Source organism: Oreochromis aureus, linkage group 18, assembly GCF_013358895.1.
Source record: "Oreochromis aureus strain Israel breed Guangdong linkage group 18, ZZ_aureus, whole genome shotgun sequence".
NCBI lineage: Eukaryota > Metazoa > Chordata > Actinopteri > Cichliformes > Cichlidae > Oreochromis > Oreochromis aureus.
This window is the reverse complement of record NC_052959.1, coordinates 17,214,286-17,237,022: the sequence shown is the minus strand read 5'-3', so window position 1 is coordinate 17,237,022 and position 22,737 is coordinate 17,214,286. Positions and strand designations below refer to the sequence as shown.

Sequence of the window (22,737 nt, the reverse complement as noted above, 5' to 3'; positions counted from 1 at the left end):
CACATAGGCTTACAAATATATTTTGCTATTCCGTTCATCCTGTGTGGAGTCGCTCCATACAATTCACATTTTCAATGAAATTAATTCTTAAAAAGTTTTTTTGTGTGTGCTTGTGAAGCCTCCCTGTTACTTTATTGATCTTGAGGGCTAACTGTAACTATTTTTCTTCCCACAATTAATAGCTCCTTGTGTCCTCCTGTTTGCTCCTTGCCTCCCTTTATACAGAACAAAAATAAATTTAAATGAAAGCCTGGCAAGTGCTGACAGTAATTAAGACGCAACGCAATCAGCTCACTGAATCCCCGGGGGAGTGCATTGAGGTTGTGGTTACATGAAGAATTTGTCATCCTGAGTTCAACATTCTTGAGGTCAGAATGAAATTCATTTGAGTTCATAGTTTTCCAGAAGTGTTGAAGAAGACACTTGGGGGGGGGGTGTAGTAGTCTATTTTGTTGTTGCTGTCCCTTCTTTTAGTCCTGTTGTCTATTTTCTGCACACAGTGCAAAGGGAGGAGTGTCTGAGCTCTGAAGAGTGAAAGGGTGTGAGAAAGACAAAGAGGCATAGTAGGGAGGGGTACACACCTACAGTGCCCGTGTTTTTAAAATGATGTTGGTGCAGATTTGTTGGTGCAATCACTTCTTGGAATGTGATTGCATCTTATTTTGCTGATAGGTGATAAAAGTAAATATAGACAGATAGATCCGATGAGGACAAAATATCCTGTAAAGTGTCTGCAATGATCTTTTCAGCAGAAAGTAACAATAGTTCACTTTGCTGATCGAGTGTGCCCTCTGGCGTTTTAACCTATAGCCAACGGACACATACCTACTCCTCGACGTACCCGCAGACATGCGATAACAGGGAGGAGGAGATAGTTGGGAATAGAGGGAGGCATGGACGCCCATTCAATACTGAGCCGGTGACTTTAAGGAGCCAACGCCCTAAACTGGAATTTTCATACCATTTTCAGTCACTTAGTTTCCCACGTCAAACTTTTTGATTGCGCTTGACAAACTTGGCATAGCTTGCCTGTGCAAAATATTTTCAGCAGTAGTGCAAATGTTTCACTGAGATATGGTTTCATTTCTAAATGCAAGGCAACACAAAATTAATATGTGATAATAAATGTTTCTCAAAAGTCCAGAGTCCCACTCTGGAAAGACACACCCTACATCGAAGCTCAGGTGGGTTGGTTGAGTGTGTGTGTGTGTGTGTGTGTGTGTGTGTGTGTGTGTGTGTGTGTGTGTGTGTGTGTGTGTAATACATGATACCTAAACAAAAGACACTGCGAGACTGAACTTGTAGAGCTTTTCTAAAACCAGTCTAGTAACAGCTTTTGTTTTAAAAGCAATAAAATGAAAGCTGGGATGGTGAACTTTCTGTACTCTGTCATTAGATAATCTTATGTTTTACCCTGCAGGATAAGCCTTCTGGAATCTTTCTGTTGCATCAGATAAGTCAAGGTGTTGCAACTATTGCAGACATGGTTCATTAAGTCAGATTTGGTAATACTCATCTGTCATCATGCAGTGGAGAAGCCACCCTTTATTCTTTCCGTCTGCATGATTCATTCAGATATACATGGAAGAGACGCTGGTGAAAGTAAGCAGGCTGTTGACTTTCTCTTTAGTTCAGCTTATAGTAAATATTTAACCTAATGTTTGTTTCCAGCTCTCAAATCCATCATGGGCTTTGCTAGAACACAGATGTGAAGGTCACTAAATCAAATACTACAACAAGCCTACAAAAGCTGAATAAAAATATACACTTTAAAAGAGCCTTCAAGGAGTTCACTCAACCAGTTGAAGTTTAGACCAGGTTAATCCAAATACGTTCCAACATTATGTCTAATAAGTCACACTTACCCTGATACTGTAACCTCACACATTTGATATCATTTCCAGACACTGATACTGACATCATGCGCTGAGTAAACAGGAAAAATGAACCCTGACAGCTGGTTTATTTAACTGCAGGCAAGTGACACTGTGTCACCCATTAACCTGTTGTCCACGCAGATGGTTCTTCAGACTTTCCAGTGTGCAGAACAATACTGTAAAAGAGACATTTCCTCAAGATAACTTATAAGACAAACAAAAAACAAAATGCTGTAGTGCATGAGTCACGGATCCGGGATCATTAACCCAGCAACAGCAAAACAGAAACTCTGCTCAGTTTTTGATGGTTTTGTTTGGAATAAAAATAAACATAATTAACCTTGAAAAGGCCAATCCTTTAGCAAGTCATTAAACTCCCCCAAATTCCTGACACTATAACAGAGGACATGACCTTAGCCAGAAACAGCATAATGACCATGCCTTAGTCGTCAGTTCCCAAAAAAGGCTATTTCATAATGAGCTGCCTTTCTTTTTTGTCATTTCTTTACTTCAATAATATTTGCAAGAATTGTAAAACCAAGATGCTTTAATGTCATGATGCGTGATTCTCATTTTGCAGTGATAGTGTCCACAATCATCCTCACTGTCTATGATTTTATTGCTTTACTTATTTTGACGATAACTCCTAAAGAATAAATCAAACATTTACTTTGTGTTAGACTTTGAATCCAAACTGCACTAAAACACTATAATGATGGTTCTTTTTGTCTCTGTGAAAGGTTATCCTATGGTTTTGATCAGGATATGCTATCTTATTGGATCGCAGTATTTAGGCACATAAATGTGGCCTACGTGAGATTACTTAGTTCTGGAATATCGAGTGCTGTGAAACTGCAGTGATAGTGTTTTGCAGCTCATGTGTCACTAGCTGGTTTATGATACAGACACCAACAGACAGAACAGCATCACATCTGTTCATGCAGACACACACACACGCAGACTTGAACTGACTCATATCATCATATGGGGCGGATCCTGGACACACCTGTATGAGTTGCTAGGGAGTGTAATAAGCAAGCTTGAATGATAACAAACAGCACCGCAGCAATGATGTGATGGTACAACGGTTGACTGGTTTCTGTTGACTCACAAGCATGCTGGATTACAATCAAAAGCTTTGTGTGAATGGCACATTTGGATAGGATACAGAAAATAAACCCTGTGATTAATGATTTATTTTTTTTGTTACCTGGTAGACATAGTAGAGTACAAAAACAGACAAAGGAAAAGAGGAAAGAGGAAAGGTCCAGATAAAGGACATTTCTAATTCACTCATTAGATGTTGCACAATACAATGATAATTAATAACAGGCCTTTAATCATGAGAAATATATTTTCCTGTATTTTGGGAGAATTTTACATCTGTATGTAACAGTCAAATGACACCACAAACATTATGAACATATTCATATTTCACCAGCACTGACTTTTCTGTAAAAAAAATAAAATAAAATAAAATAGATAAATTTTTGCTTTGGATGTTGCGTGGTTTAAAAATGGTCTGCAAACACTGCAATGAGAAAACAGCAGTGCTGTTGTTCCAATCTGCCGCCAGGGGACATCAGTGTGCAACAAAAGACAACAAGACACCGCAGCCCATTTGCACCCTTAATCGTCCTTCCAGTGCCCTCCAAAAAATTGTCATGCTTCCAAGCCACGGTATAATGTATAATGTACAATATGGGTCATATATAAAAGATGTTGGCATGACATCAAATACCTAAATGTATTTATTATTATTGCTTTATTAATAGTCGTTAGGAACTGTACACACCTGAAATAATAATAAAAACAAACTAACTAACTAAGTAATAAATGCCTTATTTGAGAAACGGAGAAAAAATACTATTAAAAAAGTTTTAAAAAGATAAAAAAGAAAGACAAAAATAAATGAATAAAAATCCACATGCACTAGCACATAACAGCCAGGAGGGTGAGGCATTGCCAAATGCACATGTGGTGCGGATAAGGACTCTGCCATCACATGGTCAGATAAATATAGGTTATGAAGGTATGAATCGAACCTCCCCTATAATTAAGCGGGGGGAAAAAAGTTAAGTTTTTAACCGGGGGGGGGGGGAGAGAAACTAAGTGACCAAGTAAATGTAGTCTTTAATTTTGTGACTGTGGGCCCTGATTATAACTATCATAGTGAGTTATAAACATGTCTTAAAGGTAAAAAGTGTGATTTACTCAAGATTTCACTGAGTAAAATGTTTGATATTTAATGTGGTGATGCTTACTAGTGATTACTGCAAAAACGTTTCTAAGCTGTAGTCCACGTTTTGATTAAACATCTTAAAAGCAAAGTATTCATCCATGTGTTGTTCTGGGGTGATGTTAGGTTGATATAAGGCGCTAAAAAATCCTTTATACAATTTAATAACCTCACATCTGGTGGTGAAAAATCCATAATTACTTTCACTACTTCAAGAAGAAAAAAAAAATCAAAATCTTCTGTACCATATGAGCATTTTTTAAGCAAACTTGAACAGACCAAGTTATGTCTTAGTTATAAACATACCACACAGGAAATCTGGGGCTGCCCGTGTTTAGAAGAAAACCTATGAGTTTTTAATTACAATAAGACAGCAGTTTGTGGTCGTCGTCCCCAGCTTCTAAATAAACTTTATTATGGGCTACAGTTCAGTCTTAAACAAGGTAAATTATTGATTTTCCAGTCTCTATTAGAGTCAGGCTACGGTTAAATAGGAGAAACTGAACTCCGTTTACTTTCAGTTTGAAAGCACATTAAAACCTGGAGTTAAAAATCAGTTAAAAATCAGCCCACTAATTGGTCATTTTTGTACAGAGCTGAAGCATTACGCCTTTTTATTGCGTGTATTACTGTTTGCTCAAATTGCTGGCACTGCTGGAAATATGGGCGGGGACAATACTACAGTCCCTCCCCCTTCCCATGACAGAACATAATCTTACCTGTTGTTGATGTTTTAAAATCTGAGAATATGTGGCTTTTGTCTATAGTTTACACTTAAACTACTTTATTATACTCAATCCTTAAATTATATAAATATATAGATAGGCTACAAAGAACACCAAGACAGCAATGTGACCATTTATCAAAAATATTCAGCATCACTCAGACAAAATTTGTACTAATTCCGTTTTTTCTTTATGCAGGGCCTATTTTAACCTATGTGATTACATTACTGTTCATTGTCTGACTTGCCCTTGCAAGAGAAAGTGGCAGTTACCATTGGTTACAAGTGGCCACGCTAGGGTAAAGTGATTAGCCACATCCTCCATGGGCAGGTGCGTTACCTGTGGCTTCCCCAGGAAGCAATTCTTTGGCGCTGCTGCTACAGCTCACCTACACAAACAGAATCAGCCGACAGAAAAGAGCGTGGGATAGTTTATGTCGTCGTTTCGCAATTCATCGCAATCCGCCTTTTGTTTCAGGACGCGTGTCTGCAGTCAGTCCCGCACGGGTTTTGGTGTCAGACGGAGGGAAGTGCTTCCTGATAATAAGGAGGTGCGTCTTATTTCCATTCCAGTGATTGACTGCGCACGGCTTTCACCGCCGGAACTGGAGGTATTGACGCATTGTGGAGTCGACAGGGGGTAGCACTGCAACCCCGGCTTCGCTAGACAACGGAGGCATTTGTAGGGGAAACCGCGATGGCCGTGGTGCAGCTCGAAACGGGGGACCATCAACCTGAGAACGGCTTCGTGTCACCCGAAACCACGTCGCCGGATCTGCTGACACGCATCGACAACTCTGTCCTGCCATTTCTAGGTGGATTTGGGAAGTACCAGAAACAGCTGATTGTGCTGACATGGATTCCGGCGTTATTTATTGGATTCAGTCAGTTCTCTGATAATTTCCTCCTCGCCCAGCCAAACAGCACATGTATCCAGCCTTTGGCAATTCTGACTAACCATAGTACTCATTCCTCGGTGTCAGGCAGCCCAAAAAACATCAGTGAGCGACCGGATCCAAATTATGTCAATGGAACTTCCACAAGCAACAACAACACGTTGTGTAACTGCAGTGAGTGGACATTCGAGCTGCACACAGGACTTAAAGAAAATGTGGTTACTAAGGTAAGCTATCCATCTTGAGGATAGGGTGGGGGGGTCCTTTGTATAATTTGTTATGCATCCTAATAATAGGGTCGATATTACATTAGTAAGATGCGCTTATTAACACTGCAGTTACAGTGAAAAAACAAAACAGTTCGCCTTAAACGGCCACGTTAAAATTCCGTCTGATTGTGTTCTGAAAGCACCTCGGTAGTGGTTGTGGTTATGCCTCCATTGTTGCAGTCTTCTCTCCACTTTGGGGCGTCTAGCACCGTCATCTCCAGTGCGGATTTACACAGCCACGAATTGGCTCACGTTGGACCTAAAGGTAGTAGGATTCAGGTGAGGGCATGCATGGTGCTGACAGTGAGTCATCGCACCATCTGACACAATAGGTGACCTGTCACAGAAACAAGCCACCATTGGCACATGGGGCAAACTGCCAGGGCTAGTGGAATTTGCCGGTTGTCGTAATGGATATAATAGACAGGGAGCATTTGATTTGGAGCAAAGGTCATTACTGTACTCTCTGGAATAATGCAACCCCATCCCTGATCAAACATCACCCGGCCCATCGCTGTCCTAACCAAACAGCAGTAAGATAATCTTATGGCTCTCAAATTGGACACTTTCAGGTTGTTTGTGACACAGGAGTGAGGCCTCTGCATTCCAATATCTGTGCCTGCAGTCTTTGTAGTTGGACTGTGAGCTACAGGAGGAACACTTTTATATCTCCTTTTGCCAGTCAGCTTGTTTCCAGCTGCAGATGCTGCATGTACATATGAGGATACAAACATTTTCATTTTTGTACAAGAAAAAAGAAAAAGAAGATCAGACCTGACATTATTGGAAATATGCAAAAATAATACGTATTAATCCTTAGAACAAGGTGCAATTAAATCTTAGAAATAATCTAAATGTTTTATAATCAGTTTGTTTAAAACCTTTAATATCCACTCTCACTACCACACACACACACAGTTGGAGAGCACAGGAAGTCACATTCTAGCCGGCAGCTGCTGTACCTTTTCAAGGGTTTTTGAAAAGGATGGGCTTGGAAGCTTCACTGTGTTGCACACTGCTCGCCTCCATTGTGGTGTCTGCTTATCACTGATAATGTCCCTTATTAAAATAAAGCAAATAAAATGCAGCTGTGGCATTTTAATTTAACTGTGGGAGCTGGGGCAGTTGAAATCTTGATTTCATTTGCTGTCCACAGGGTAATTTGAGGGCCGGGGCTGCATAAAAGGCCAGGGTGATAAACTGTTCTCACGCACTAGGGGATTCTCATAAGTGCTGCTGAATATAAAGTCATACGTGAAAGAATTCAACTGGGTGGATGCAAATTACGAATAATCAGAACTTTTCAGTTTCCCTGTGGCTAAAGCTGAAAACAGGTTTCCCATATGAAGGCTGATGATTCGAAAACAATCATTGCTCTCTGCTCACGCTGCCGTTGTAACTTTGTACATGCTAAGATTTGTGTTGCCTTTGAACACATACTGAGAATGTCATGTTGGCACTACCACCTCTGCAATTCAGTACCGGGGCCTGGACAGTTGCTAAAAGTGTCTGGCAATGCAAGTCTTCTCTAACTCCTGGCTGTCCACATTCGGACAAGGTCACAGTGAGGAGAAGCTGAATCGAATGGCACGCTGTCAAAATCCGAAATTGAAGCAAAAATATCTCTTGTATTGTCATTTTCTTTTTCTATTTTGACACTGTCCCTCAGTCTTCCAGGCCTCCTTTTTTGCTTCCCCACCATAGAACACCAACTATAGGATGTGGCACTCGAATGGGAAGTAATGACTTGGCTTTTATCCCCGTGTTTGGATTGCCACAGAAAAACTGCAAATGCCTGGGTCTCAGCTATCCATGACACACTATCCCTAAAAAGCAGAGCAGAGTGCCAATGCTGACGAAATGCCTTAGTGTCTCTTACACACTGTCTGAAGACAATCTAACCCCACACTGCTCTGCACGAGGTCAGCACTTAAATACTTGTAGATATTCTAACTCTGTGCCGTTTTTCAGAATTTGACATGTGATGAGGCGCCACTGCTCACACAGTGCTTTCTCAGGGTGACACAGAAAGAAGGCAGCGGTGAAGGATCCAAAGTGCTTAATGTGGAGACCCATCCTAATTGAGTCAAAGCTCTCCTCAGGGTCCTTCTTAATTGAACTGAGCCTTTGAAATCAGAATATACCATTACTCAGACACAGTCTCTGTGCAACCTACCCTACTCATCTTGCTTTGAGATGGGCAGCAGCTGCACATACTGCCTGAAATAGTGGCCTGAGAACCTCTTCAAATGACAGATTAACCTCTCTAACTCATGCTTTATCAATTTGGTTGTTGTATGATAATCCGATGCACCTGGCAGTAAAGGGCTGATGACGATGTAATATTTACATGTTGGATTCTCCTCTTGGGAATTGGACTACCATGACACTTTAAAAAAGAATTACTTTTTCGTTGTCAAAAAAATAAAACAAAAAAAAGATGAAGTATCTCCCGATGTGTCTCTAAATTGCACTGCATTGCATTGCAAACCAGTTGTGTATTCCTCGCACAGATCAACAAAAAATGGCATTTTTAAATAATAAATGACCTAAACGATTAAATAAAGAACTGCTAATTGCTGAGCTGGAATGGTTAGCCAGTTAATCAGTTAGTTAATTGGAGCCCCGCGCTTTATTTAATAATTGAGAAATATAATTGAGAACATTGGAATAACTGTGAGGAGCAGACGGATTGATTAACCAATCAAACAACTGTTTAGCTGCACATGCCTGTGCCTGTACTGCGCTCACACAACTGTGCCATCTTCATGTTGTTCTCCTCATAGTGCAGGTTAGGTTTTTATGAATGTGATAAGGACGATATGTTTTAAAAGCCATGGTGGGTACACCCAGACACGGTATCTCTAGCTCGAGGCTGCACACCCATAGATCTGAAAGATGATACCGTAGCTGAACACCCATGCAGGCCCCTCTGCTCTGTGTCCCTTCATGCTGTTTACCCAGCTGGTTGGCTCCTTCCACAGACTCTGGATCAGTGCGGGACACTTTGAAATAGCCTCAGCTGTCGAAAGGCGACGACCCCACCGCAGATACCCAGTCAGCACACAATGACAGCCTCTCACAGTGTCAGCTGGGAGGAAAGATGCTTGTGTGACCAGATGATAAAACTCTGCTGAGGCGCTGTGTGTGTGACAAGAATGTGTGCTGTGCCGCTCTTTTCTGATAAGTGCTGTTTTGGAACAGGGAGGGGTGAAAGCTGTGACCCTTTGCTATGGTTTAAGTTTGTTTTTTCTAAGGATGGTGTGATGGAATTTGGGTAATAGGAGTAATGGCTTTTCAATACATATGAAGTCTGACTGTTGACAGATATGTGTAGTTGTGCTAACTATCAACAACAGGAGGGCATGAATAATACATGGACAGGAAAAGGTTTGTTGTTTCACAAGCTGTCACTGTTGATCACAGTAAAATAACACTGCCATCAGCCAACTTGTCAAACATGGTATGGTATCTTATGTAGTGTTTAGCATAGCCTGCATCTGAAACACGGTCACACTGATAATTTGACATCAGGCTCAGTCCCTAAGGCTGCACATCCAGCATCACATGTGTAATGTTCCCTTTTTTGACTTCTTTTACCTCAAATTTTCAGTGTGTTTTGGGATGCATACTATAGGCCTATGTTTTTCCAAGAACTCACCCTCCTTATACAATAGTTTGTTATATGCTCACCCAGCTACCACCACAATATAGGGTTTCAACCCTGCAGCGGTGGTAAAACTTGCACTTGGAAGCAGACAGAGTCAGATAACCTCAGTGATGGTCTGTTGCTAGGCAGTAACTATGCAGCAGTCTCTCCCTGTGTTTTCTGCTGTCTCCTCACAACTGCTTTTGAGCATTTCTTTCCCTCTTCTCTGTCTCTCTCTCTCTGTCTCTTTCTATCCAGTTATCTTTTGCATAAATGTGTTCCCTGCTTTATTTTTTTGCATCTCCCTCCATATCTTTGTATGTTCTGTGGTTACGTTGTACAATCATGCCTCCTTCCCCCTGTGCTCGCCTTCATCTCCCCCCCCCTCCCTTGTGGCCCACTCCCTCTCCTTTGAAACCCCCACCCACCACTGTGTAGTTCAGCGAGTGCAAAAATGTGCAGCTGTGGTTGAGCATCTTCATCTCAGTGGACTCGATGGTCTAGACTGATCACTGGTGGCCGTTCTTTTGAAAGAGATCAACAGATTTCCTTGAGATTTTGACTGATTTGGTCTTAGCCCTTTCATGGTTTCCATCTTATCTCAGCTAAGTGATTCATGTGTACCTAAGCAGTCTCTGTCACTGACTTCTATTCATTACTCACAAAATGAGCAAGACAATAGCAAGGAAACAAGCGACAAATCAAACCTGACAAAAAGCATGGCTCTGACTCAAGGTGATGATGAATCTAAATTTTAGAGATGCTATTTTTCTGTTATGGCTTAAATATTTGTCATTCCATGTCTCCCTGTCTTTTCTAAAAACTGTACGCCCAGTAATGGCTGTTGCACAGATAAAGAACCAGGTTTTAGTCCAAGTTCGAAACAGAGTTAGATGATCTAGAAGTATCTGTATGGTAACCTTTATAACAGCTGGTCAAGCCTTCTACTGTAGAAAGGTCCTTTATGAACACAGGATACAGTAACACATACTTTATGAAAGGAAGGCAGATAATACGCTCCAACAATTCAAAGAGAGGTGTTAGCTGACTCTCCCTGGGAACAAGCATGTAATACAACTGATAAATGACAGAAGCCATCATGCAAATTACATCCGTGTTTTTTTTTTTTTTTTTACATTAAATCTACAGATACATTATGAATGTTTTTATATGCTCCTATAAATTGTGTGAACTACTTGCAGTGAATCTTTAGAAAAATGCTCTATAAATAAAGATAATGTGTTATATTGAAATGATCCAAGTGGTTGTTGTGTAACTCTGTCTGCAGTGGTTACTTCCTCATGTTGAGTGTTGCTCTATCAGCAGCCTTTAGAATGATGCCTGATTCATTTTTAGGCTGACTTTGTCATAATAAAGGCAATGGTTAAAGTAAAAATATCCATTTCATGACTAGTAAGTTATATTCTTTTTGTAGATTCCATTAAAATTTTTTTTTTTTTTAAACTAACATTCATATTCTAGACTGGGTTGATCACTTTTATAAAGGTTGCATAAAACAACATGGTATTTAAAAACATAGAGCAAAGTATGTAACCCCGCTTTTTGTAGTTTGTAGGATTCTCTTTTCCAAAACTTTAATTACCATTAAAGTTAATGAAGGCTTTGAAATAAAGCACATTAATGATGCCGAGCAATCAAAATGGGCCACAGACAGTTTAACTGCCATTAACACTCGTAAGACATTGCTGCTTTTTCTGTGACTGGTGACTTGGGGAATGCTGATGTTCGTGTTTTATAACACTGGTCGTCTGTCTGAGGTTGCCTACATATGTCAGTTCTGCTCAGTCACCAGTCTTCCAGCTGTGCTGATACATGTCGTCATAGCGTGTTTTACTGTGGATTGAAATGTGAGTTTTATTTTGGTAGTCTCTCCAGCTTCCAGTTTCTGTGTTTTATAGCCATTGCTGTCTTGTGGTTGCGCAAAAGAAACTTGTTTTCTCCTCTGTGTCTTTCTGTGTCTGACATCGATACTGAAACCATGCATGAGTGGCATGTATGAGTCATGTGACTGCTTGGTGACTCTGTGTAATTCCTGGGGCATTCCATTTTGAGCACGTCACTATGGTAGAGTTTACGATAGGTTATGATCCTACTGCTACTGCAGATGATCTGAAAGTAGTCCTTCAGAAATATAAAAAATAAAAAAACTGCTAAGACCTGACACAGGACCTGAGAGACGCATCTAATCCTTCAGTTGGGCCGTATACTCTTCTCTAATGCTTTATCATAAATGGTCTCAGTGGCTGCATCTTGTCAAAACTTGTACAGAAAAACATACAATGTAACACTACCACTCATGGATTGGCCTCCCCAGAATTTCAACATTATTGAAGCGGTGGTAAATTATGGTCACAGAAAATGAAACAAAAGCAGCCTACATCTATTTGAACGCACTTCAAGCAGCCTGGGAGACTATTCCTGAAGACTGCTTAAAAGAATTTACAAGAAAGCATGCCTAAGACCCGATTTAGACTTCAGTGGGAAAGCTACATCATAACTTATGAGGTAACCGGAAACTCCTTTTAACTCTACAACCTAACCTTCCTTGTAACCTGACATGCACCTCCTGAAAAGTGTAACTACACGTCGGGATGACACAGCCCACAATGACTGAATGGCTTGGAAGGATAAGGTGTAGGGTTAAAAGGGGTTTCTGCTTACAACGTAAGTTACAATGTTGATTTTTTTTTTGTGGATCTCTAAATCACACTTAAAAGAGTTCAGGCTTTTGAATAAACGCTGTTAAAGAATAAAGATGGGCAGACTAAATAATGACTTTCCATAGATTATACAAATTCAGTTTTTGCCTTTATATACCGCATTTCCACGTATGGTTGCACACACATTAGTACCTCTTTTGTAAAAGTGTCAACTTTTACCCCTTCCTCAGATACATAATCATTACAATGCCAGTGGTAGTCAAAGCTGTAAGCTCAAATCTAAGATGCGTGTGTTGAGTCTGCTTGTCACAACCTAGCACTGTTGCTGGAGAGAAAAAAACAGGGTGTACCTACATGCAGAGACAAGTCTGCACCACATTGTTGTCGTATTCTAGGAATCACTTTTTTTTTTAGCAGGGATTCAGTCACAAAGTAAAAGTAGAGTTACTGTATTATAGGTCACCATCTTGAGAGCTTTCATAGAAACAAAAATAAATGATGTAATAAGAAAGTGTTTGCTTATGTGGAGTTAACCTTGATTATCGGCTTCAGTAAGGTTCTCCAACTAATGAACGAAAACGCCTAATGTGTAATTCATCATATATATATTGCACTGCTTTTTGAACCAGGCAGAATGCAGTTGAAGAATTTGTGCTTAAATAAGTAATCATAAGTGAACTGTAGCGAAATATCACGTTTGGCAAGATGCTCTGTTTTGGAGTATGGGTGTCTTGTGTGAATGAAATAACAGAAAAAAGATATTGATATTGTGTCAGTGTTGTTATAGACTAAATACCAAGAAGCTCTTCTGTTGCAGGGTATATCCTTTTTACATATCAAAGCGTTATGAGTGATGATATTTGTCAATAAATTAGACAAACTTAGAGGTGAATGTTAATCAAGAGATAAAAATGCAGCATACTCAAAAGATAATATTGATTTTCGTCCTCCACATTATCTACCGGGCATCATTTTCTTGAAACTAATACCTGTTTATTTGTCTCTACAGTGGAGTCTGATTTGTGACTCAGCATGGAAAGTCCATATTGCAAAGTTTTCTCTGTTGGTCGGATCCATCTTTGGATACCTGGTGTTTGGAATATTAGCTGACTGGTAAGACTTTCGCACCATCCTTAATTGAAAGATCATGGAAACCTTAAAGGTGTTTTATGCTTATTACAAGTGTCATTTTTGCTCTTACTTTATTCTGTAGGTTTGGCCGCCACCCAGTGCTGATCATATCAGTACTGTTCATGTTGGTGTTTGGTTTTACTGTGGCCTTTTCTAGGAACGTCCCCATGTTCAGCACCTTGCGTTTCTTTGAGGGCTTCTGCCTGGCAGGAATCACCCTTTCTCTCTACGTCCTTAGTAAGTAATTCAGTCACTCCCTACTAAAAGTCCCAAAGGTTCCTTTGTCAAACACTTTATATCCTCAGGTAGTTGCTAAGGTTGTTTGTTCATTACATAGAAGAAAACAATGGAAGGTTACCTAGAAAAACACAATAACAGTTTTGTTACATGAAACTGCAGCTTTTCAATTCAATTCGGTTTTATTTTAAAATCACAACAAAAGTCACCCCAAGCTTTATAGTGTCAAATAAAGACCCTACAATAATACAGAGAAAACACAGAAACCCCAACAATCAGATGACCCTCTATCAGCAAGCACTTTGGCAACAGTGGGAAGGAAAAACTCTTTTAATGGGAAGATCTCTTGCAGAACCAGTGTCAGGGAGATGCACTCATCTGCTTACCAGCTGGAGGTGAAGGAACGGAGACAGGACAAAAGGCACGCTGTGAAAGAGAGCCAGAGATAATATATAATAATCTATGATTAAATGTAGACTGATATATAAACACATTATTAGAAAATCTTACCTGTAGGTAGCTTGTTAGTTAGCTAACTTACACTCTGACGTGTTATTTGAAAATTTCAACCTCCAAGTTGCTCTTTTTCACAAGTTCAACTTCATACATCTGTTTAAATATTCATAAGATGGTTATACACAGACATAAAGAACTAAGTACACGTCATGAATCAGTATCTTGTACGGCCACCTTTAGGAGCAATAACTTGAAGTAATTGATTTCTGCATGACTTGATCAGTCTCTCACTTGCTTGTGGAGGAATTTTGGCTCACAGCATTGCTTCATTTCTTGGAGGTTTGTAGGCATTCAATTATGCACAGCTCTCCTGATGTTCTGCCACAACATTTATTTCAGGATGAGGCCTGGACTTGAGTGGGCCATTGATTGCAACACCAAATCTGTGCATAACCTACAAAAGTTTCACACAAAAATCCTGGATTTACCAAAATTTACTTATTGAGTTTATTTGTTAGTACTAGTAGTAGGTAAATTAGAACAAATTCAGGCTGAATACTATTACTACTACTTCTACTACTGTTACTACTATTACTGCTACTAATAATATTATGATTGCTGCCTTTTGGTCATTATTTATAATTTTCAAAAACACCATAAGACACAAAATACTTGTAATCCACCATTTAAAAAAAACAGGCTTTAACCTTTTGATTTATAAATATATGACATTATTCTCCTATATCATTTTATCAACAATGACCTCTACCATTGCTGGATGTCATCAGTTAGTCTAATTTTTTTGACTAAGTGACTGCTGATTTTCTTTTTTTTCTTGTTTGATGCCCCAACTTTTTTTCCCCACTTAAGCCACATTGAGTGTCTTAGGAGAAAAAGTCATTTCAAAGTCTGTTATTTAAGCTTGAGGCTCACTTTTTTCCATGGGAGTGATGACTGTTAACTCTGGAAAGCTGTGCCTTTTCTGCCTTCCTTCTTATTACAGACAGAAGGAAAATAGGTTGGCGTGCATGCTTCATAAATCTGACACTAATTTTTTTTTTGTATGCACGTATTTTTTTTGCTAAGGGTAAGAATGTTTCCACACCCATATTAGTAAATGAGGAGCATTGTCCTGTTGCGTTACTCAGTTTTGGCCAAGGTTTAGATGTCAGGCATTTGACTCTAGATTGCTTTGGTAAACAGAAGAGTTCATGGTAAGCCTAATGGCTGCAGGGTGCCTGTGGCTGCAAAAAAAATGCCAATTCATCACCCCTCCAACACCGTGCTTGACAGTCAGTATGAGGTCTTGAGGTCTGATATCTTTTGTTTGCTTTTCACCAAACATGGCGCTGTGCGTCATGGCCAAACACTGGTGTCTTTAGTCTCATCTGTCCAAAGGACATTATTCCAGACGTTTTGTGGTTTGTTCAGGTGCAACTTTACAAACCATTCAGTCTTTTTCTCAATGTTCTACAGATTCTAAGTCTGTATAATCTGGTATGTAGCTCAGATTCCACAGACCTTTTGCAAGTTTTCTGAGCAGTGCACAGTCTTCAGGTAAATTTCCAGGGAAGACTGTGGCATTGTGTTAACACTTCTTTGAATGCCCCATACCAGCAAACTGCCAAAACCTCTGCTTTCATTGAAGTGGTCACACTTATTAATGATGAGTTAATCAAGTGGGCTTGATTAGCAGCACCTGGCTGCTTGCTGCGTACCCTCTTAATTCCTATGGAAGCAGTAAGGGTGTACTTGATTTTTCACATGACTGTGTAGTCCTTTATGGAGTACTTTCTTTTTCATGTGACTGTAGCTAAGTAATGTTAATGGAAATGGGTTAAGCTAACAGCTTTCTGAAAGAGCACATAATTTTATAAGAATGTTGCTTTGAAAAGTCTGCTGATTAAAAGTGCTTTTCGGCTGGACTTGGAATTAAACTTCTGTAAATGATGCACGACCCAGTGCCATCACCATACTTAATTAATTGTGCTACAAAGATAATTTTTTTACTACGTGTACCTGGATTTGGAAGTAATCGGTAACTTTTACTACGTGCCAAGTTACTTAACTGCTCATGCTAATGCTTACTGCATATGAAAACCAGTGTATTCATAGTACTTGTTTTTGTTTTTGTCTTTTAATAAAGATAAACGAAAGAATTCATGTAAAAAAGCAGTAGACCACTCAACAGTTATTCACAGAGTCCAAGGCAAGAACCACAGCTTGTTAACAAATCAAAATCTTCCATTTCCCTAAATAACATATTGTTTACTTGTTGTTCTTGGTGGCTTAGTTAAACTGGTTTGTTTTTGGTTTGGCTGCTTGCAGAGGAAGTAAGAGCCAGTTTGTTTACACATCACGATCAGAGGTCCTTGTTGGTACTGTGCAAATGAGGTGTATTAAGTCAATATACGTCATACAAATACCTGTTTGCGTCTGTGTCTCTGTCTATCTGTTCCCTCTTTATTTTGTAAAGTGCAACGCTGTCACTGTTTTTACTAACAATCTCACATGCTTTTCCAAAAAAAAGAAGGTATTCCACTTTAGTACTCGCCTGTAGTCGAGGATAGCGATCAGCTGAAAGAAGAGTAATTGTGTTGCACTAACCTATTAACATTTATTAAACTGAATGCCTATGTGGGCGTAAATTCTCATTACTTACAAACTACCAACCTGCTTAACTCTTTCATTTTCATTTACATGAACCACCATTTTTTTCCCCTTTAATCTTTGTTACTTCTAATCAATAATCTAATAAGGACAAAAGTGGTTGTCTTCACTACACTTTCCCATCACTGCAGGAAGAGTCTGTAGACACTGTAATATTTCTGGAGATGAATCATCTCTCTTAATGTGACCTTCTATGTGAACGGTAAAGTAATAGTTTGTGAATATGTTGTGCTGTGCTGCGTCCTAGTAATTGGCGATGCAGTTGATGAACGTTCTCGGCTCAGCGGTGGATCCTTAAGAGCCTCTTTGGCTGCAGTAATTGACCAGTGCAGAGGCAAGGGAAAAAGGAAAAATGAGAGAGAGGGAGCAAGGACGAGATGATGAAGGACGGGGCCCTCAGCGTCCTTGTCATTCTAATTTAATCCACGCTGCATACCTTGAAAAGCTTTACAGCACACCCAGAATGGTGGGACTGTTTTTGTCTGCTCCCAGTACAAAGGGGTGAGATGGAAAGAGGCAAAGGGGTGGACTTGAACCCATCAAATTTAAATGAACCTGACATTTACAGTCATTGTTTTCAACAAGTTTGTGGTTTAATCATCCTCAGCAGAGTGGCTGGAGCCCAGTAAGAGGGAGGGAGTTTTGGAGTCATCATATTTATTTTTTTAAATGTTTTTTTTCCCCCCTCTCTCTTTTTTTTTTTTTTTTTTTTTTTTTTTGTATTATATTTGTCATCATTAACCAGACTGCAAAACCGAGAGTCAAACAAAACAAGAAGAGTAATTATTGAATAGTTGAGCTAGTCAATTGTAAATAGAAATGGGATCATTTCAAAAGCTTCATTGCAACATTCCAGAACCATTTTAATGAATCGTCTCTAGTCAAAGACAAAGATAACATTTGTTCCCCTGGTTCCAGTGAACACACAGAAGTGCATAAAAATTAGTTATACACTTCCTTGTTGAAGTAGCTGTTCTGATCGAGAGAGGAAATTTTTGTTTTTTGCAGAGGGGCTAGAAGACGTAGTGCACATTCTAAATAACCTACAGCATAAGATATGCACACAGATTACTGTTAGATGTTTTCCACTTTATTCGCATTCAATACTTTTTCGTATTTGATCTAATATAACTTAACTTTGGCTTAACTTTACTGCAATCCAAATGGTGGTAAAGTGAATAAAGTTGTCATAAACATACTGTAATTTTATTTGTTCCTTCTCCTTTCTGGGAGGTCTAGTGTTTGCCAATAATATATCAAACATTATATTTAGAGTCTTTATAGCTTTATAGAAAACTAACCCTAGAGGTAGTTGAGTTCATCATAAATCCCCAGGGCCAGGACTGGAGGTGGATAACCTAACCATTGATGTTGATCCATTTGCATTAACTGTAAACAGAGAATCTTCTCAGTTAACTTGCTTCAGGCTGTCATTAGAATAAAGATGACTAGTTCCTCATTTACATATAAAAATGAGGCAGTTAAACCCAAACAGCAGTCATACAGTATTATATAATAATCCTTCCATGATGGTGCAGGGTTTCCCATTTCATTCCATACTTATTAAAAACACATTCTTTAGCAAAAAACAACAAATCAGTTTCAGTAGGATTTGTATCTTTCTAACATCGTTATGATGATCCTTATATACTACAGGTCTTTGTAGTCCTGCTGCACTGTAAGATGTAATACACTCAGGTTCAGCAGAAATTAGCTAAACAGATGTATGTTTGATCTTTGTGCAGGTTTTGTGTTGCTATACTGCCGCCCTTATTTCTAATAATTTTCGGCCCCTGTCACATGATATTTTCCCTGCAGCCACTCTGTATTGACAAAACTGCTCTACAGCTGCTCGAAGAGTAGGAACACAGTCATGCAGCAACATGTTGTTGGAGAAAATCGATCATTTTATTTTGTGGAAAACATGCATTGCCTTCGCAAGAAAGTGTGTCACATATTTATAAGTTTAGGAAAAGGTACAATTCATTGTAGTCTTGACACTCAGTCATATCACATGCAGCATTGTAAACCACATGACCTTCGTTTGTGGTTTGCTTTGTTTTATCCTGCTTTCAACAGTAAGCCAGAGTCAAATCCCAAGTTCAGCTGTGTTTGCACTGGAGACATTACACTAATCCCCCATTTCTCATCCATCCATGTGCTAGTTTCATTACATGCACCATGGAGAATGGGAAACATCATGTGCAATAATTTTGATCTAGAAAATCTTATGATGATTGCAATCTTTCTGTTTAATTTGACTGAAAGTTTTAATCATCTTTATTTAGCTAGTATATGCTAATGGAGTTAATAGAATACCCACCCGTGATTATTATTACCTTGTGCCTTTGAGGCATCGGTCAGGAAATCCATTAGTCTTTGACTTTTGTAAGACTGTGGAGCAACTGATACATATCTTATCTGTTATGCTAGGGTTCCCAGTCAAACTCAGTCCCGCTGCATGGTCCAACATAGCAGATACAGTGTGACAGCTATATGACTCTAACAAAAGAGACACAATAAATTTAAAAGGAGGATTTTCTGGTTGTGTGGAATGAGACAGGTTGTGAGAAAGGTTGATTAGGCTAGGATAAAAAAATAAAATAAAATAAACCGATCAAGAAGATTGAGAGATTTGTGGAAGTTGCACAGCTGCTAGAGTAGCATTTTTCACATCTGAAGAGTGCTTGACTAAGAGATGGTGTGATGCAATTACAGCAACACCACAAGTGAAGTGTTTTGTATATTAACATTAGCCTCTTTCATATATCAACCAAGCTGATGCATCTCTCTGCTTCACTGATCCGAAGTATAAGAGCACAAAAGAAAGGCCGATGGCTATAGAAAGTCATCTGATGCAACGCTGCTATTTATACCCCAGTGCTCCATCAGTGTAAGCTAGTCTTTTTAGCATCACGCCACAGGCCTCATTGTGCTTATAGCTTTGCGGTGCTGCTCACTAATGCATTTTTACAGTAAACATCAAACCCCTCCCTTACCGCTGCCACACAGTTTCCAACCCCCGCCCCCCCACTTACAAACACGCTTCAGCTAGCTGAGTCATGGTAGCAGACTGCACAGGCTGCTGGGGAATTTTGTGATCAGGTTGAGGCACAGTGATTCTGATCTAGGGCAGTAGTCCACAGCCCTTATGACTGCGTGAAGCATTTATGAGTTAAAGTTTCTCTCTCTTAAAAAACACTGCCAGATTAAATGTATTTCTATGTATAACTGTGCACACTAGCTCAATGTTTTTCATCTTACTGTTATGGTGGAAGGACTAGTTTGCCTTAAGCTTTTACCTTAAGAAGAAGAATGCTTGCTCACTTTCTGAATCAGTTGCATGCCTATTCATGTCATGGGTGTGTGTATAAGAGCAACAGATGGCTAAACAGAGAGAGAGAAATGAAAAGCGATGCAGAAAAAAATGACTGACATTTATCTATTTTCCATGTAGAGCCCATCTGAATATGTTATAGTCTCCATGACTCATGTGGTTTGGGGATAATGGAGAACTCATAGTTATTAGCTAGCGCAGCTAACTAGTTTTTAGCGCATTGTTTGTTAGCTTGATGTGCTAGTCCACCTTTTTGTATATTTACAGATTTACGAACTAAACACCAGCACAAAGTGTCTGTACGGCTTTGAGCCTCCATATGCTGCCAGAATAAATCTACAAATGCACTACAGCATTGAGTCTCTATTAGTTTGAGTTGTCAAACGTTGTCAAATGTCAAACACATCAATCCTGAAATCACTCTGATGTTCACTTCAGCTGAGATCTGGCACCTCCAAAGTCTAGTATATGAAAATGGTTGCTACCATTTAAAAAATAAATTACTGGTTACAACCTCACCAGATTATGTCAAAAAAAGAAAAAAACAACAACACACACTTTGCTTTGTTAAGTAGTATATCTTATGTTAAAGTGGGACTTTGACAGAAAAAATTATTATTAAGTCCTGCACTGAAAGGGTATTTTTTTTCCATATTTGCTCTTAGACAAAATGCACACTGCACACACTGTGTTGTCCTAAAAAGACTTTTGTTTAGCTTATAATTTCAGCAGCAGTGGTTACTTTGGGGAAAAGGGGCATTGTTTTTATTTGCATCAGTGTGGCAATATTGCTGCTGACATGCCGAGAGACTCTCTGTGTGGATATTGTTTTTACTGTCACACCTTTGGTATATGCACTGGGCTTGTATGTGTAGCTGGTAAGTACACAGGTGCAACTGGAAATGATCTAGATGCACAGAAAGGGGAAGTACAAACTGCATGATAATGAATTGTATCATAGCACTCTTCAGCACATTTTTTTAAAGGTCTATTAAAGTTAAAATATAATCTGTGTTATTGTCTTAGTTATTGCATTTCCATAAAGTCTAACTAGGTCTTAACCAGTTATCGTTCGAGTAATGAATTACACTCTACTAGTCTGGTTTTGCTGCACTGCTTCAGAACAAATTCACACCATCACATTAATTACATGTATATGATTAAAGTACAAATACTCTGTAATCTTTATATGTTTCTTTTTAAACTGATTGCTTATTATTCGTTATCATTTGTTATTTTTAAACTGAGCAATCCCAATACGGTGTGGAAAAATTTCAGAAAAGGGGGTCAGAGGAATTTTTTTTTGCAATGCCCAAAGCAAAAAAAATTGGTTGATATTTATACATCATGCCATTGTGAGATTTGATGTAGCACAGTGTCCCTTTACTTCTCTGCTGGGAGTTTTTTTCCTTCTTTCTACAGAGTGGCAAGGCTCTTCTGGTCAGGCTGGATGATCGGTCTTTTACGCTTCCTGCTGCAGTGCTCTGCTGCCTTTTGTCAGTTTAGCCAGGCCGGGCTAACCTTTTTCTCATCTCTCTCCTCTGTTAGCTGCAATAAGGTGCTTCCTGTCAGTGGCACCCTCCTCTTACAGCAAACAATTATCTCTCTTTCACTCATAAAGATACTCAAGGCACAAAGCAAAATAAAAAAAAAACAGGTCTCTGCAAATTCATTTATCCTCTGTGATTTCCTTTGTGTCTAGGGCGAATTCCTGCTTTGACAGACGGTGTTCTTTGTTGGTCTGCTTGTTCTCCTTACTGTTCATGTGATTATTGCTCAGTGTGGGCAAGATCTGGACTTTTAAAAACAGACATTTTTCATTTAGCACCACGTGACTATGTCTCCCTGACATCACAGCTATGTCTGCCTCACACCACTGCTAATATAGTTTACCAACATTCAACAGACCGTGCTAATTCAACTTTCTTTTCATTCTGTATGCTTAGAATGAATTAAAGAAATTGAACTGTGAAATACCCTAAAGAGGCAGTCCTGGTATTGAATGAAAATTCTTTCACTCAAAAAACAATTGTTGCTGATGAAACACTGACCACAGTCTTCCTCATGATCCACCCTAGCTGTCTCCTGATAAATGAGTGGAGGGTTAAACTCTGAGCAGGGTTAAAGTTCCCTTTTGTGCTAAGATTACATTTTTGGTGGCTCAGCAAATGCACTTTGCTAAAACATTAGGCTGCATTTATTTTTAATTTTTAAAGCAGTAGTACTGACCTAACGGTCATGTTCTAATTGGCTCGGAGTGGAAATAATTTTTAACCTTTGTTGCATGACATAACCTCAAACTATCTCAAACCACAAATTCCTGAGTGAAGTCCAGTAACTGGTAAAATCTTTACTGGCAACCTTTGCACTTTCTTTTGATGACTGGAAGAAAAAAAAAATCAATGCAGTTTCAGTTCTTCTTTGGTTAGGCTGAAGTTGTGTTTAGTTAAGCAAATCTAGGACTGTGACAAATGTAAGTTCAGTCACTCAGTTCACATAAAGTGCCTTCTGGACACCCAGTAGGTTGTTTTGTGTTGATCTTTCTTTGTGTGGGATTAATGGAGTGGTTTT

The 22,737-nt window shown here is 39.2% G+C and overlaps 1 protein-coding gene across 1 annotated transcript in view; it reads left to right on the top strand.

Annotated features, from left to right (window-relative positions):
- The first annotated feature begins 4,692 nt into the window (after nt 1–4,692).
- LOC116318671 (solute carrier family 22 member 23-like) overlaps nt 4,693–22,737 on the top strand; it is a 37,538-nt gene continuing 19,493 nt past the window's right edge. The window contains exons 1-3 of the mRNA XM_031737757.2: nt 4,693–5,963; nt 13,345–13,448; nt 13,549–13,703. Of these exons, the coding sequence (XP_031593617.1) occupies nt 5,538–5,963; nt 13,345–13,448; nt 13,549–13,703 (685 nt within the window). The 5' untranslated portion in view covers nt 4,693–5,537. The remainder of the gene's footprint in view (nt 5,964–13,344; nt 13,449–13,548; nt 13,704–22,737) is intronic.